The sequence below is a fragment of the Carassius gibelio genome, chromosome A7, assembly GCF_023724105.1.
Source record: "Carassius gibelio isolate Cgi1373 ecotype wild population from Czech Republic chromosome A7, carGib1.2-hapl.c, whole genome shotgun sequence".
Taxonomy (NCBI): Eukaryota; Metazoa; Chordata; class Actinopteri; order Cypriniformes; family Cyprinidae; genus Carassius; species Carassius gibelio.
The window spans coordinates 8,059,087-8,073,548 of NC_068377.1; the positions used below are offsets into that span (position 1 = coordinate 8,059,087).

The 14,462-nt window shown below is 37.2% G+C and overlaps 1 protein-coding gene across 8 annotated transcripts in view; it reads left to right on the top strand.

The window, feature by feature from the left end:
- The window catches only part of LOC128016556 (unconventional myosin-IXAa), a 112,498-nt gene that overhangs the window by 83,933 nt on the left and 14,103 nt on the right, over nt 1–14,462 (top strand). For 6 of the 8 annotated variants that reach the window (XM_052601160.1, XM_052601159.1, XM_052601162.1 and 3 more), the window contains 13 exons: nt 1,652–1,718; nt 3,954–4,082; nt 4,193–4,232; nt 4,790–4,912; nt 5,926–6,006; nt 6,109–6,219; nt 7,708–7,833; nt 8,008–8,157; nt 8,862–9,160; nt 9,874–11,316; nt 11,788–11,875; nt 12,037–12,234; nt 14,118–14,218. In XM_052601160.1, the coding sequence (XP_052457120.1) occupies nt 1,652–1,718; nt 3,954–4,082; nt 4,193–4,232; nt 4,790–4,912; nt 5,926–6,006; nt 6,109–6,219; nt 7,708–7,833; nt 8,008–8,157; nt 8,862–9,160; nt 9,874–11,316; nt 11,788–11,875; nt 12,037–12,234; nt 14,118–14,218 (2,956 nt within the window). The remainder of the gene's footprint in view (nt 1–1,651; nt 1,719–3,953; nt 4,083–4,192; nt 4,233–4,789; nt 4,913–5,925; nt 6,007–6,108; nt 6,220–7,707; nt 7,834–8,007; nt 8,158–8,861; nt 9,161–9,873; nt 11,317–11,787; nt 11,876–12,036; nt 12,235–14,117; nt 14,219–14,462) is intronic. The other 2 variants (XM_052601165.1, XM_052601166.1) reach the window with 1 other exon arrangement.

The window sequence follows — 14,462 nt, forward strand, 5'->3', positions numbered from 1 at the left end:
AATTGTATTTTCATACTTTATTCATGATCAATTTATCATTTATCAATGAAGTATAGCATTATTTACAAACCAGTTATTTAGGAGTTGCCAGTGATTCATAAGATCACAAGAAATGTAGTAAATTCAGGTAGTTATAAAGCATTTAGTAGTGGTCAGTTAACTATTTATGTGAGCTCATCTAAAGTGAGGACTAGTTATGCCTTGTAAAGCATTTATAAAGGATATTTAAAGGCTCAGTTATTTTCTAAATAAAAAAACAGAAACAAACACCACACAGTGATACAGAACATATAAATATTAACAGCCTTTAAATCTAATTTGTAAAAGCTTTACAAGGCATAAATAGTCCTCACTTTAGATGAGCTCACAAAAATAGTTTACTAACAACTACATATGTTTTATAACTACCTGAATTAACCCTGACAGTACAAATACATGTTAATAAACCATTTATTAACACTATAAGTAACTATTACTATATGTCTGAATAAAAAGATGTATGAATGCACATTTAAATAATTTATTAATCATTTACTTACAATTTCTAAGTGATCTTATGAACCACTGACAACTCCTTAATAACTGGTGTGTAAATAATGCTATACTTAATTTAGAAATGATAAATTGATCATTAATAAAGTATGAAAAACAATTATTAAACACATTATGGATATGCTTTTAAATCAGGTATAAAGCATTTATATCTGTATTTATAAACTGCTTATACATGTTTATTAATGCTTTATAAATGATTAATTAACCGTTTCCTAATGCTTAACTAATGATTAATAGCATGCAGTTATTATAAAGTGTTACCAAAAATTCTTCTAACATTTTCATTAAATGAACATAAGGAACACATTTAATGAGGTTTAATATTATAATTATTATTTATACAGTATATACAATACAGTACATATTGTAAAAAAATACATTGTACTAGACCGTGATGAATCAGCATAGAAAATAGATTTTTACGTTCATGGTTTGGTTGTGGGGGGAAAAAATAATTAAAAATCCACCCCAAAAAGAAAATTATTTACTCACCCTCAGGTCATCTTTGATGTAGATGAGTTTGTATCCTCATCAGAATTAATCCTTTGCAGTGAATGGGTGCCGTCAGAATAAGAGTCCAACAGCTGATAAAAACATCATAATAATTCACACAATTCTAGCCCATCACAAGTGCTCCATGAACTGTTCCAGTGAATAAACAAACTCATGTATATATTGGATATTCTGATGGTCAAGATTTTCATTATTGGTTGAGATTCATTTAAGGAAACTTAATCACCAACAAGTATATTGCACATGTATGGTACAATTTCAATATATCACCCAGCATTAGTTCTGGTACAATGAGAGTCTCCAAGGGTTTTTGTATGTGGATGTATGAACCCAGACACTGTGTGTGTGTGTGTGTGTGTGTGTGTGTGTCATACTTAACCGATTCACATAAGCATGTTTCAAGTAATTCACCTCTAACTGAATGATTAAATGTTTCATTTCATCAACAGCAGTGAATTAATCAACATCACATTATATTATTCTCATGAGAACCATTACATGGTCCATAACCTCTCACTCATTTCCCATATTACCCATGTGTGTCGGAGCAGTCTGGTTGTACAGGTTTTGTGCTCCGTTTCAGGTGTGAACAAGAGGAATCCCCGCACACCACTGTCTGATCTGCAGGGAAGCAATGCACTTAATCAACGGTAAGAGCGCCTCCCATATGACCACCATCCTGTCCTAACCCTCGTAGATACAGATGCCCCTAAAATGTTTAACATTTAAATATACAAAATATCATTGACAATATATTTAGCAGTTATGATGGGGTTTTAAGGGGTCTGCAAATAAAATTGTGGCATTAGAGTGGATTGTTTTTATTTTTTCTATTGACAGTAATTTTTAACAGACTGTGCATCATTTGTTTCTAATGTCAGTAGTCGAGTTTCTGAAATCCCCTCTGTATTTTCCTGACACTTTTTTTATTTTCGGAGTGGGAAATGAAGCGTGTACAACGAGCCCCTGGTCAGTACTCACTCGGCTTGTAAAGTTCTCCCTGTGGCTGTAGAAATAGAGCAGTAGCTCCACAGATAATGCTTCATGCTTTGTTAACCACTGCATGGCACTGAGATTAGTCCTGATATCCACAACAAGTGGCAAGAGCCAAGCTCACAACAGCTCTTTTGTTGCACTGTAAAGTCTCCCTAATCTGTTTTGCAACCCCACGCACTTTTTGGGTTACTAAGTGACCATTAAGCACGAGAAAACAGCAGCTGCTTCCTGTGTGATGTAAGAGTGGAGTTATTTGCTCATTTGGAGGACAGGCCCTAGGCTGATGGGTAAATGCTTTCCACAGTCCACGACCACATGCTCCAGTGAGCTCCTGTACACAGAATATTGCCATAAAATTACTGTAAGGCCCCTCGGCTTTGTGTAACGTTTGGTTAATTTGACAGACTTTGCAATGAGTTTAATACCTAAAAAATAAATAGTGGTTTAGTAAAAAAATAAATAATAATAATAACAAAGATTCCAGACTTATTGGTGCCCTAGAAAGGCTGTTTTAACCTAAATAAGGGCAGTCTCCCTTCATGGTGGCTGCCATGTTGAGATCGCTGGCCAGGAGTGATGCACCTAAATATTTATTTTTACCAAAAAACTGAAATGAAAAATTTCAGCTGAAAACTGAGTTAATTTAATAGCTGTGACGAGTGGGGCGGGCCGAGAGCCATGGGAACGGAGCAAGGCCAGTGGAGTGATTGGGAAATGAGCAAGTCCCACGGAGGAGATCGGAAGGATACAAAAGAGGAGCGACGATAGTGAAGGACAAGAGAGGACCAGGCCTGGGATTTATTTTGTGTTTGGTTTTTGATTGGATGTGGCAGTCATCCGCGAGGGGCTGTTGCGCTGTTTTGTGTTTATTTTATTATTAAAGTTTTGATTTAAATGTCCGCCGGTTCCTGCCTCCTCCTTCCCGAGATTATGAAGTTTGTACTCCGTTACAATAGCCCGTTTGTGAATGTGTTTTATGGCCTCCGCCATCAGGTGATGAACTTGAACAAGTCAAGAGCACGTAACAGTAGCCGGGTTTCCATCCAAAGTTGCAAATTTAACTGATGCGCAAAATTAGAATATCGCACAAAACATTTGCAAACAAGCACCGTTTCATCCAGCGAGTCAAAGAGAACAAATTCGTCTAACTGGCCCTATACATCACTAATAAGAAAAGTAGGAGAAGCTACTGAATACAAAAATGTTCCTATATAATATATTACTTGCACATCAGGAGCAGCAGACGAAATGCAATGAATGTTTTTTTTTTTTTTTCGGAGGTGTATGCTGGTGTTTGGGAACGTAGTCGTTTAACAGTTCTGGGAGGCAATTATACAGAAATACTTTGACAGACTTTGCTCGGGCATTTCCGGATGACCATATATAATTATTTTAGATGCTGTGGAACAAGATCAGTTTGCTGGTTAGTCAGGATTTACCGTCCCATAGCAAATAGACTTTTAAATGCGCTTGGAGGAATTTATTCGCAAAATGCATTTCCATCTCTCATTATTCGTATTAACTCTTTTTCGCTCAAGTCAAAAACAACTCAAGCGAGCATAACATTAATTTTTTTTTTTGAATTAAGGCATTTTTATGCAAAATTTTGTGTTTCCATCTCTCGATTCTGATGCGATTAAATCAAAATGTGCATAAAAACAGGTTGATGGAAACCCAGCTACTAACTTTTCCTTAGGAAAATTAATCATACTTTTATTACAGTGAAAGTGTAGTAACAATGGTTTTGTGGCATATAGATTTTCATTGAATAACCACTGTTTTACAACAAATACCGGTTAAACTGTGTTTAGTGTAGCAAAACCATATACTGTAGCTTATTTAGAGAGGTTGGATGTGTGTTTAATATTTGTTTTTGCTGTTCCTTTCAGAGAGGGATGGAATGGGCATACTGGGAGACAAAACCGTCTGTCCTCCGCTGGATCCTTCAGTGAAGAGGAGGGCATCTTCATCAACTCCACAAGCAGTAAACTCCTGGAGCGAGCCCATGGCATCCTTATGTGAGATTCTGCCTCTCTGTGCTACACAGCTCTTTACTTGTATTGCCATCATATACAACATACCACTGGAATAACATAACCACTATTATTTATGCTTTTTTTTTTTTCAGGAGAAATAAAAACTATAAAATGAAGCCCAGTCTTCCTAAGGTGCGCAAAACCCATAACATACTTAAATTGATTTCTTTTTTAAAATGATCAATGTTCACACAATGACAAGTCTGTTATGATCTACTCATAATGTTGGCAAAAAAATGTGTTTTTGTCAGTTTGTTTTGTGTTTGTTTGCTTTTTTTTCTGGTTTGGTTCTTGTGAAACCAAGAACCAAACAGAGATATTAAAATGTCAAGTTTATGGTGTTGTGTCCAAAAGTGCTAATGAGTTCCGATAACTACTGCAGAAGGCAGTTTTTTTTTATTCTTTTGTTTATTTTCCTTCACTCATTGCTTCAGAACACTTGGAATATTGTTTATCAGTTATTTTTGTCCTTTTATTGTCTGTTTTAAAGACATTTATGTGATATTTTTTTTAGGATACATTGATGTATTTTTACAGCTGTGATTGCCGTATACAGAATTGACTTCTCTCTTTGTGTTCTATGGAAGTTCAGGTGGCTTTATAATGACTTGAGGTTCTGTAGATGTTGATAGAACTCAGATTTTTGAGCAAACGTTCCCTTTAACTGGTCTCTCTATCTGTTTCTGCAGCACTTGCTGGATGTAAAGTCTCTGAAGTACCTGAGTAACCTGACGTTACAAGACCGCATCACAAAGTCCCTGCTGCACCTGCACAAGAAAAAGAAACCCCCAAGCATCAGTGCCCAGTTTCAGGTCAGATCTCACTTTCTTTCACTGTTTCTTTCTGAATCACATCTTTGTTGTGTAAGTGTGGTGTAATTTCCAGCTCTGTTTTATAAGCTCTAGTAAAAGCCCAAATTAATGACATCATGTCTGTCTTTGATACAAAAACACTTTTATTTTCTCTGTCGTTCCCAACCTCCTTTGTTTTGGTTTTCCTAAAAAACAACTGCTTGTGGTCCTATAATGGTATTTTAATTACATATAATTAAATGTGTTCACGCTTTCTGCATATTTTTACGATCGGAATGGAAGGTGATATTAACTTCAGTTTGTCTTTGTTTATATAATCATAGTTTTAAACATATAAATGCTAATTTTATTATGGATTCTCTTAGTTTAATCTATTAAAAAATGCAGCATTTGATCACATTCGACTCTGCTGGCTAAGAATCAGATTTCCCTCTAGTGTCTCAGATTGAGACGGAGCGCTGTAAACACTCACCCGCTCTGCACTTCTGGGGCGTCTGGCAGCAGGCCTGCACAAATGTGTGGATGACCTCACTTCCCACATCCTGTTCTGTGTGGCTCTCACTTTGGGATAGGAGAGTGAATTCCTGACCACCAAAAAAGCTGCTTTCCCTCTGTATAAAGAGATTCGTACATGGAAATACACATGCAGAGGCTTTTCAAAGATCTTGAACACTGATTTGCATGTGAGATGCGATGTGTACATTTTTCGGCTACTTTGGAAGGGTATATCTGTGTCATATTACACAGTGATATTTAAAATATTGGAAATTATACTTACAATTTCTCAAATAGAATATATCTTTGTATTTCTTTTAAATGTTAATTGTCTTTCAGAGTGAAATGTTCTTGACAGGTTTTGTGAGATTCACTTAGTCAAGAAACGAGAAAATGATGAGTTATTATCTAGCTCAATGTGTTATTCATCAGGTTGAAGTAATGCAGACAACATAGAGCTTGTGTCTACCACTATGCATAATTTATTAATATACTTGTGGTATTGTACTTCATTTAAGGCCTCTCTCAACAAACTGATGGAAACGCTTGGTCAGTCAGAGCCATACTTTGTGAAGTGCATACGATCAAATGCGGAGAAGGTGTGTGAGTCTATGTGAATGTTACATAGTATACAGTATGTCCTTTAAGATTATATCCCTTTTTATGTTTACTTTTTGCCATAAATCCCTGCTGCTTTTCAGCTTCCTCTGCGTTTTAATGATGGCCTGGTGCTGAGACAGCTTCGCTACACAGGCATGCTGGAAACTGTGCGGATCCGACGATCAGGCTACAGTATCAAGTACACTTTTAAGGTGAGACTAATGCACACATACAGTATGTATATATAATAATTATAATATATATATATATGTATGTATGTATGTATGTATGTGTATATATATATATATATATATATATGTGTGTGTGTATATATTTATATATATATATATATATATATGTGTGTGTGTGTGTGTGTGTGTATATATATATATATATATATATATATATATATATATATATATATATATATATATATATATATATATATATATATATATATATGAGGTTCCTCATGCTTAATTAAGAATACGGTAAAATCAGTAATATTGGAATATTATTAAAATTTCAAAATAACAGTTTTCTATTTGAATAGTAAATGAAATTTGAATTTTACAAATGTAAAGCTGAGTTGTCAGCATCATTACTCCAGTCTTCGATGTCAGGTAATCTTTCAGAAGTCATTCTAATGTGCTCAAGAAACATTTATTATTATTATCTCTGCTGTAAATAGTTTTTGTGGAAACTGTTTTGGTAACAATGTTAAAGTCTTTACTATCTTTTTTGTTTAATATAATACATCCTTGCTCAATCAACGTATAGATTTCTGAAACGTATTGATTTTCATTTGTTTTTTTTGTTTTTTTTTAATAATGAAGATCTTACTGACCCCATACTTTTAAATGGTAGTGTAAATGGATCAGTGCAATTCCTGATTCTATCCTCATCCTCCAAGCTGAAGTCACTGCTTCCAGTTATTCACTTCCTTTCCTGGTTGGATGGTGCTGTTGTGTTGGACACTTTTTTATGAATTCAGCAAAGACAAATAGCATCATGTAGATGATACAAATAGATTTGTTTACACACCGTTAATCCCTAATAACTGACAAATCATCACAGTGAGAAAAAACAACAAAAACAACCTGGGCCCTTAAGCCATATTTTTACCTCTACAAAGTCAAGAATTGAGATAGGAATTTTCTGTAATACAGCCTCAAATGATCGTAGAGACGTGTGGTTGGCTTTTTTGACACAGGCCAGTAAGCCAACAGCTATCATTACAGATATAAAGCATTAGCAATGTGCTAACAACCACTCAGAACACACTAGCAACTGCATTCCAATGACTTCTTTATATTAAGCTCTCCATCATGTCAATGTGTGTTCGTGTGTCTTTTTATGAAACTTAAGTGTTTTCGGCCCCAGTAATTCCTGTAAGATATGGAGCTGACTTTACAGAGGCTCTTTATAGTCTGCAATAAAAGTGGCCAGGAATAATTGCGTACACAATGGCATCTGCCTCCCAGACTGTCCACCCCCAGTGGGCTGCATTGAAGAAGACTTCATCAAGGCATACCTTCACAGTGATGTTATTGTTCTGAAATCTGCCCCATTTTATGGCCTTAATGAGAAATGCAACTTCCTGGACACTTCAGAAAGTGAATGACTTGTGTGTGTTTGTGTAATCGAGAAAAGAAGATTCACTATGGTGGTGTGGTATAAAGTCTCTTTGTTATCTCCAGGATTTTGTTCGACACTTCCATGTGCTGTTACCAGAGGGTACCAACCAGGCCAGCCAGGAAGCTATCAGACGGTACCTGCACCAGGTGGATCTCACTCCTGAAAGGTTCCAAGTGGGCCATACAATGGTATGATCAACACTCAGCCTCTGCCAGTAATAGGACTTAATTAAATTCCTAGAGTCAAACGTTTTCTGATGCCTTTGGGATGAGGCATACTGTCCATTCATGGTTAGCTTTGTTTGAAATGTACAGTGTTGCATGCATATGACGTGTCTCTTTGTCCATGCGTCTGTATGGCAGGTGTTCCTCCGTGAAGCAGAGCGTCTGCGGCTGCAAGACCTGCTCCATCAGGAGGTGCTGCGTAGAATCATTCATCTTCAGCGACGTTTCAGAGCTCTTCTGGAGAGAAGGAACTTCCTCAGAATGAGACAGGCTGCTTGCCAAATACAGGTACCTCTGAATTATTATTATAGCTTTTATTACTGCTTTATGTAACAATATTTTTGAAGCCTGGAAATATCAGGGACTTTTAAGATTGATATTTTATATATTAAAAAAATAAATTATATATATATATATATATATTAGTTTCAGTGGAAATATATACTCAAATTGTTCAATTTATTTTTTTTTTTAATTGCTTTTTAATGATTTTATTTCATTTTTAAAAAAAATCATTATCCAGTATCCATCTTGAATGACTGAAAAAAAAAGTTAATTGGGTAGAAAGTGTGGAAACCCTGTCGTTGGTATTTGAGATACAATTTTGACATGTAAACAGTGGAAGTACTTACAGAAATAAAGGATTTAATATTAAATAAACTCGAAAGGTGAATTATTTGTTACGTCACACACTCCAAAAAATGTGGATAGACTGATTGCAGTTATGTATTGTAAGTCTATGACTTGATCCTTTTTTAAATATTATAAATATTAAATTTACATCTTGACATTTCCTAATGTTTTGATGCAATTTATATTTACTAAGATCACTGTTTAGTATTTTTTTGTACACGTGAAAAATAATATTCCTGTCTTTAAAAGCTATTCTACACCATTCATAAAAGCTATTCTACGCTATTTCTATTTTTACACCAAATAGTTTGGAGTAAATCTTCTATTGAACCTCCTCTGTGTTGTGTTGTCTCCTGTAGAGCTGGTGGAGGAGCTGTCAGTCTTCACAGAGGGACAGCAGGCTTGAAGATGTCCAGCAGGAGGCAGCGGTTTGTATCCAGTCGGCCTGGAGAGGCTTTAAAGATAGGCGTAGACTCTTGCTGTGGAGGGAGGCAGCCGTGGTGATCCAGAGAAATTGGAGGCTGTATTGGCGGAGCCGGGCGGCCTGCCGGATCCAGACTGCATGGAGAGGACACAGGGCCAGAAAGCTGTACCTCCAGCAGCGAGATTCTGCCATCCGCCTGCAAGCAGTGGGGAGAGGCTACCTGGCGAGGCAGAGGTATGATGCAATCCTTTCTAAAGAGGGTTGCTCTGTTAAAATAAATGGCCTAATAACACAGACAGAGCTCTAGAACGGTCTGGGTTACACCAATCAACAGTCTAATCCTTTTTATACAGTGTTCTTAATGGAGTTCTGCCAAGCCAAAATCTGGTTGGTTTAACACTACAATTGCATAAGAACTCAAAGTTAAGAGAATTGTTTGAGAGGGAGAGGAATTGTTTCAAAGTGCTAGGTTGTTTGCTAATTAAAATGTTGTTTACTAACCTTTCTGCATCATCAAAAAATGTAAACAATTTTATTGTTCAGTAACTATATATATTAAAAGTTGAATATATTGTTTAGTACATTTATTGCCATGCTTACAGTACACTCACATAAAACAATATATACTTTATAGTATAACAAATCCCGATTATGTGATAGTTTGTCATTGTCCATTATCCACATAAATACAGTATATTCACCTAATCTGAGATACAGTGTGTGTGTGTATGTATATATATATTGCGCAATGCTCAACTTGTGCCATGTCTATTGCGTGAATCACGTCTTTCGCAACGGCTCATTCGCGAGAATTGCGTCTTTGCCTTGACTTAACATGTAAATCACTCACGCTTAATGCTTCTTTTGCGCCTGCTATGAATGCACCATGAGAGGTGGTCTTTTACTGAAATGTATTTTTTCGGGGGGGTTTATCTCAATATTTTCAGATTTAGAGAACTTGAAGAGCAGAGATTAAAATCCACTCAGCTGCTGAATGGAAAGACCTGTCTGTTACCAGAAGAGGACAAGCTGAGAGACATGGGTTTGGATCACAGCATATGGGAAGACTCATGTGAGGTGCAGGACAGGAGCAGACAGACCCTCATCGGTGTAGTAGAGGCACCTGGAGGAGATGTTTCGGAAGAGATGGAGCCAGAGATGACAGAGGGTACGGCAACAGTGCAACCGACACCTGAAGTGTCTATCCGAGAAAGACCGCAGACTCTAGAGGATCCCAACCAGAGGACCCGGGCCAAACGGGAGAGCCGGCGGATTCGGGAGTTGGAGCAGGCTAAATTCAGCTTGGAGCTTCTTAAGGTGCGCTCCACTGGAGGAGTGTCTCCTTCAGAAGAAAGGCGCTGGTCAGTGGAACTGGTCAGCGAGATCCCTCACACACCTCAGGGTTCACCAGACAGCCAGAGCTCCAAAGGCAGCTTTGAGCTACTCAATATAGATGACTATTTCAAAGACAAGGCACCCTGTGTCGAAACAGAGGACCTTGGTTCTCCTTCTGTACCTGACAAGCTTGATGTGCTTGCCAACATTCCCGAGTCCACTTTTCCCTCTGACACTCCAGCACCCGATATATTGTCAAAACAAGCTGGCCAACCTGAATCTCCCAAAATGCAGAACTCGCTCCCAACTTTCTACTCCCCTCCATCAGAAAGCAGCTCTCTAATTTTGAAGTCTACCATGAATTCTGCCACCCTGTGCTCTGATGACCCCAGCAAACTTATGAAAAACAGGAAGGAGCCCACTCGGAGACCTATGGTTGTGGTTATTAGTATGCAGAAGGAAAGTCTTTTAAATCAAGCAGATGTGAAGCCTCCCGAGGTCAGAGACGGTGCCGCCCAGACCAGCCCAGCACAGCCTAGCAGTGAAAGCCTTCATGTTCTGGAAAGGCTAGAGAAGCTTAATGAGGAAAAGGAAGAGCGTCAGAAGCATCAGCAGCAGCAAAATGAAAAAGAGATGATGGAGCAGATCCGTCAGCAGAAGCACATCCTGAAAGAACAACGTGAGATTTTCTCCCAACATGAGAGGGAGGTGTTTGAAAAGCAGAGAGTTGAAGCTCTGCAAAAGATCGAGAAGAATAGAGAAGAAGGTTCAGGAGGAAAGCCAGACACAGACCCTGCTCCCATAGCTCAGCCAGAGCCTGACCTCAGCTCCCAGCCACTGGTTCCGGAAAAGGAGCCTGCTCCTTTAGTTTTCAGAGACAAACCAAAAGATAGTCGCAATGTAGCGGAAGGGTGGGCTCCAAAGTTGACCCTGGAATCCAGAGGGGATAAACCAAGAAGGATAATAAATAATAAACCGTCCACTCAGAATGTCAACATGAGTCTGTCCGAGAGGTCAGGAAACATCTTCTATTCTCCGAAAGCCAAAGTTTCAAAGTAAGTGATGCACTTGACCTCAGGGTGCCAGGTTACTGAATAATTTATCCCAAAATGAAAGTGATCGTGATTTCATACTCGCCATTCTTTCTTCTGCTGAACACAAAATGTAAACGTCCAAGTACTTTACTATGCATGTTTGGGGCTTTCATGCTTCAAAACAAATAAATATTAATTAGTCCGTATGACTTTGCCACTATTATCCAAGTATTCAAAAGTCAGAAATTAACTTTGTATGAGGAACAGACAATTTTAATTGTCGTTAACATTAAACCTAGCATGAAACTTAAGATGCCATCTTTAAATTTGCTTAAAAGTGAGAGATGATCAGTGGATAATCACATAAAACTCTGGTCTGTTCTGCACACAAAGCTAAAGAAAGGGGTTTAGATTGACATAAAGGTGAATAAATAATTGCAGCATTTTCATTTTTAAGTAAATTAAACCTTGGCTTTCTTGAATTTGTTTTAGGCTGGAGAAGGACTTAGCTAATCAAAGGAAGACCCCGGGAGGACAGAATGAAGTGAGCCTCTTGGGTTACAAACCCGCTAAGAGTGAGGTGAGAGACTTTAGCTCATGACAGATTTAAACAGCTTTTTTCCCCTCATTATTGAATACATTTGTGTTTGAACTCTTTATGCCTCATGAGGCCTTGGTGGGGTGATCTGACCTTGAGGTACAGGGGAGCATCTTCATTTGTTTTATCATTTGGTTGATTAGGTTGGCCGACCGGGTCATAAAAAAGCTCGAATGGCACGGACACGTTCAGACTTCATGACCCGCGGTTCAAACGCCATGGGAGAGGGGGAGTCAGAGGAGGAGGAGTATGATGAGACCCCTCTGTTTCCTGGCACACCCCTCCCCAAGCAGGACTCAGAGGAGAGTGCACTAGAGGCTTGTCACAGTGACTCCGAAATGGTAATTTAATGCAAGTAGGCCCAGCAGCAAGATCTCTCTCTACAGCTAACTCCTCCAGAAGATGCCGATAGATGGCCTTACTGACCACCTGAAATGCTTATACCTTCCTATCCAGTTGAAGGAAATAGTCTTCAACCGCAGATGCTGAAACACCTTTTGAAAACTATTCTCATCTGTGATGGCAGCTGTTTTACAAATACTGTACAAATAAAATATACAATGCAAAGAATCATTAGCATTTTCAATTAGGGCTGTCACTATTAATTTAGAATTTTCCTCAACACATACATTAGTTTACTTGGCTGTCTACTGTAAATGTGGACATTCCTCAGACTTCTATTGTTTTATATACAGCTAGATATAAATATAATAACCGAACCAACACCCTACATGAAATTTAACCTAACCAAACTAGTTGTTGGATGTTATGCTGACACCTATTGGTGTGGATGTAATGTAACATCACACAAAACTTTGTTGCTGTACATTATAAACATATTTTTCAAAATCACTGTAAATTTTTTCATTAGTCATTAAAACACCTTTTGTTTTGTTTATTGATAGAATTGTAATTAATCTCATGAGGTATCATGTCAATGTTGACAGCCCTGGTTTTAATCCATTTTCAACCAAGCACAAAAAAATTGTAGATAAAATTGTCACACTTTTCTTCAGTACATTGGTACATTTACCAGCCACACAGATATGGATGGCTTCCATCAGAAGTTTGCTTTCCTTTCCTGATTTAAAAGGCATCTTGCATAAAGTTTAACCCACGGCACTCTTCACAATCTGATGCTGCTTGTCTAGACATAACAGCTATGATCGTTACAAGTTGCTCTTTCCTGAACTGCCAAGACCTTCAGCTGTGAGATTCTACTTTCTACACTGCCACCTTGGAAAAAGAGTACTGCATGCTTTAACATTTAGTTCTGTCTGCTCTTCTGCAACAATTCACCAATGCTAAAGCCATGAAACTTTCACGGCGCACACTTTTCATTTCTTATTCTTTAGCTCTCTTTTCAATAACCACTCTTTTCAGTCTTGTTGGTTAACAAAACAGTAGAATCCAGTCATTATCTGAGTCATTGTATGAAACTGGTGCCTCCTTTCTATATCAGAATTTATTAGATTAATACATTTTAATATATACACAAGTTGGGTTATATCCATTATTTAGACGAGTAAAAACGTTTACAGTTTACTTAGCTGTTATTGATTTGTGCTCATTATTTGATTTAGATCATTACAAGGTTTAGTGTTGATATTTCTGCATTTACCCACAGTATAAGATAAATTGATAAAGAAAAGACAATTTTTTAATTTGTACTGTAGGATAGTTCATTGTTTAAATATGATGGTAACAGGGTTGACATATAAGCTGGGGATAAGATTTAAATTTTCAAATAAAATTAAAATATGTAATAACACAAGTAATTACTGTATTCATTATTATTTAAAGTATGCAAAAAGTACCCATTTTGTAGAATGACCCATCTAGTTTAGGGTAAATACTGTTATTCCATTTTATTTATTTATTTATACATACATACACACATACATACATAAAGAGATGTAATTTTTGTCCGTATCATATGCTATCAATAAAGTGCACTTTCATTGTGGTGCCACTGGTTAGTTTTTTTTGCATTAGTGTTACAGAAGAAATTGATTGAACCATAGTGCTTTCAGACTACGTAAAGGAACAATACATTTTCTTCGTCTTTGTGCCTGTTGTAAATGTTGTAAACTGACTACCTACCTGAAAATAGTGACTAAAGTGTCCATTTAATGGCTTATATTTAGCTATAGAAGGTTTTGGAAGACACAGCATGCCGTTTACCTTCAGTCTCTGACCTACTATATGTAATGATCTCTTTCAGCCGACCACAGCCAATGAAGAGCAGAAGAACATGTATAAAGACATGTCATCTGGAGAGCTGGGCAAAAGTGATGCGAGGAAGAACTCTCATGGAGATGGAAGGTGCTTGTTTTTCTTTTTCACAAACAGTTGTGAATTGGTTTGGAACAGCTATTCAAGATTAAAATATTTTCATTGTAATCTTCATTTAATCATTCTCACCCTAGAATTAGTCATTATAGCATTATAAGGCTCATCACTGCTGGTTTTTCACACATTGAATTATTGTGTCTAAGCAACAACAACAAAAAGTATTAGTAGTAAAGGTGCTGGGACATTAAAATAAATAAAATATAAGTATGTGGAT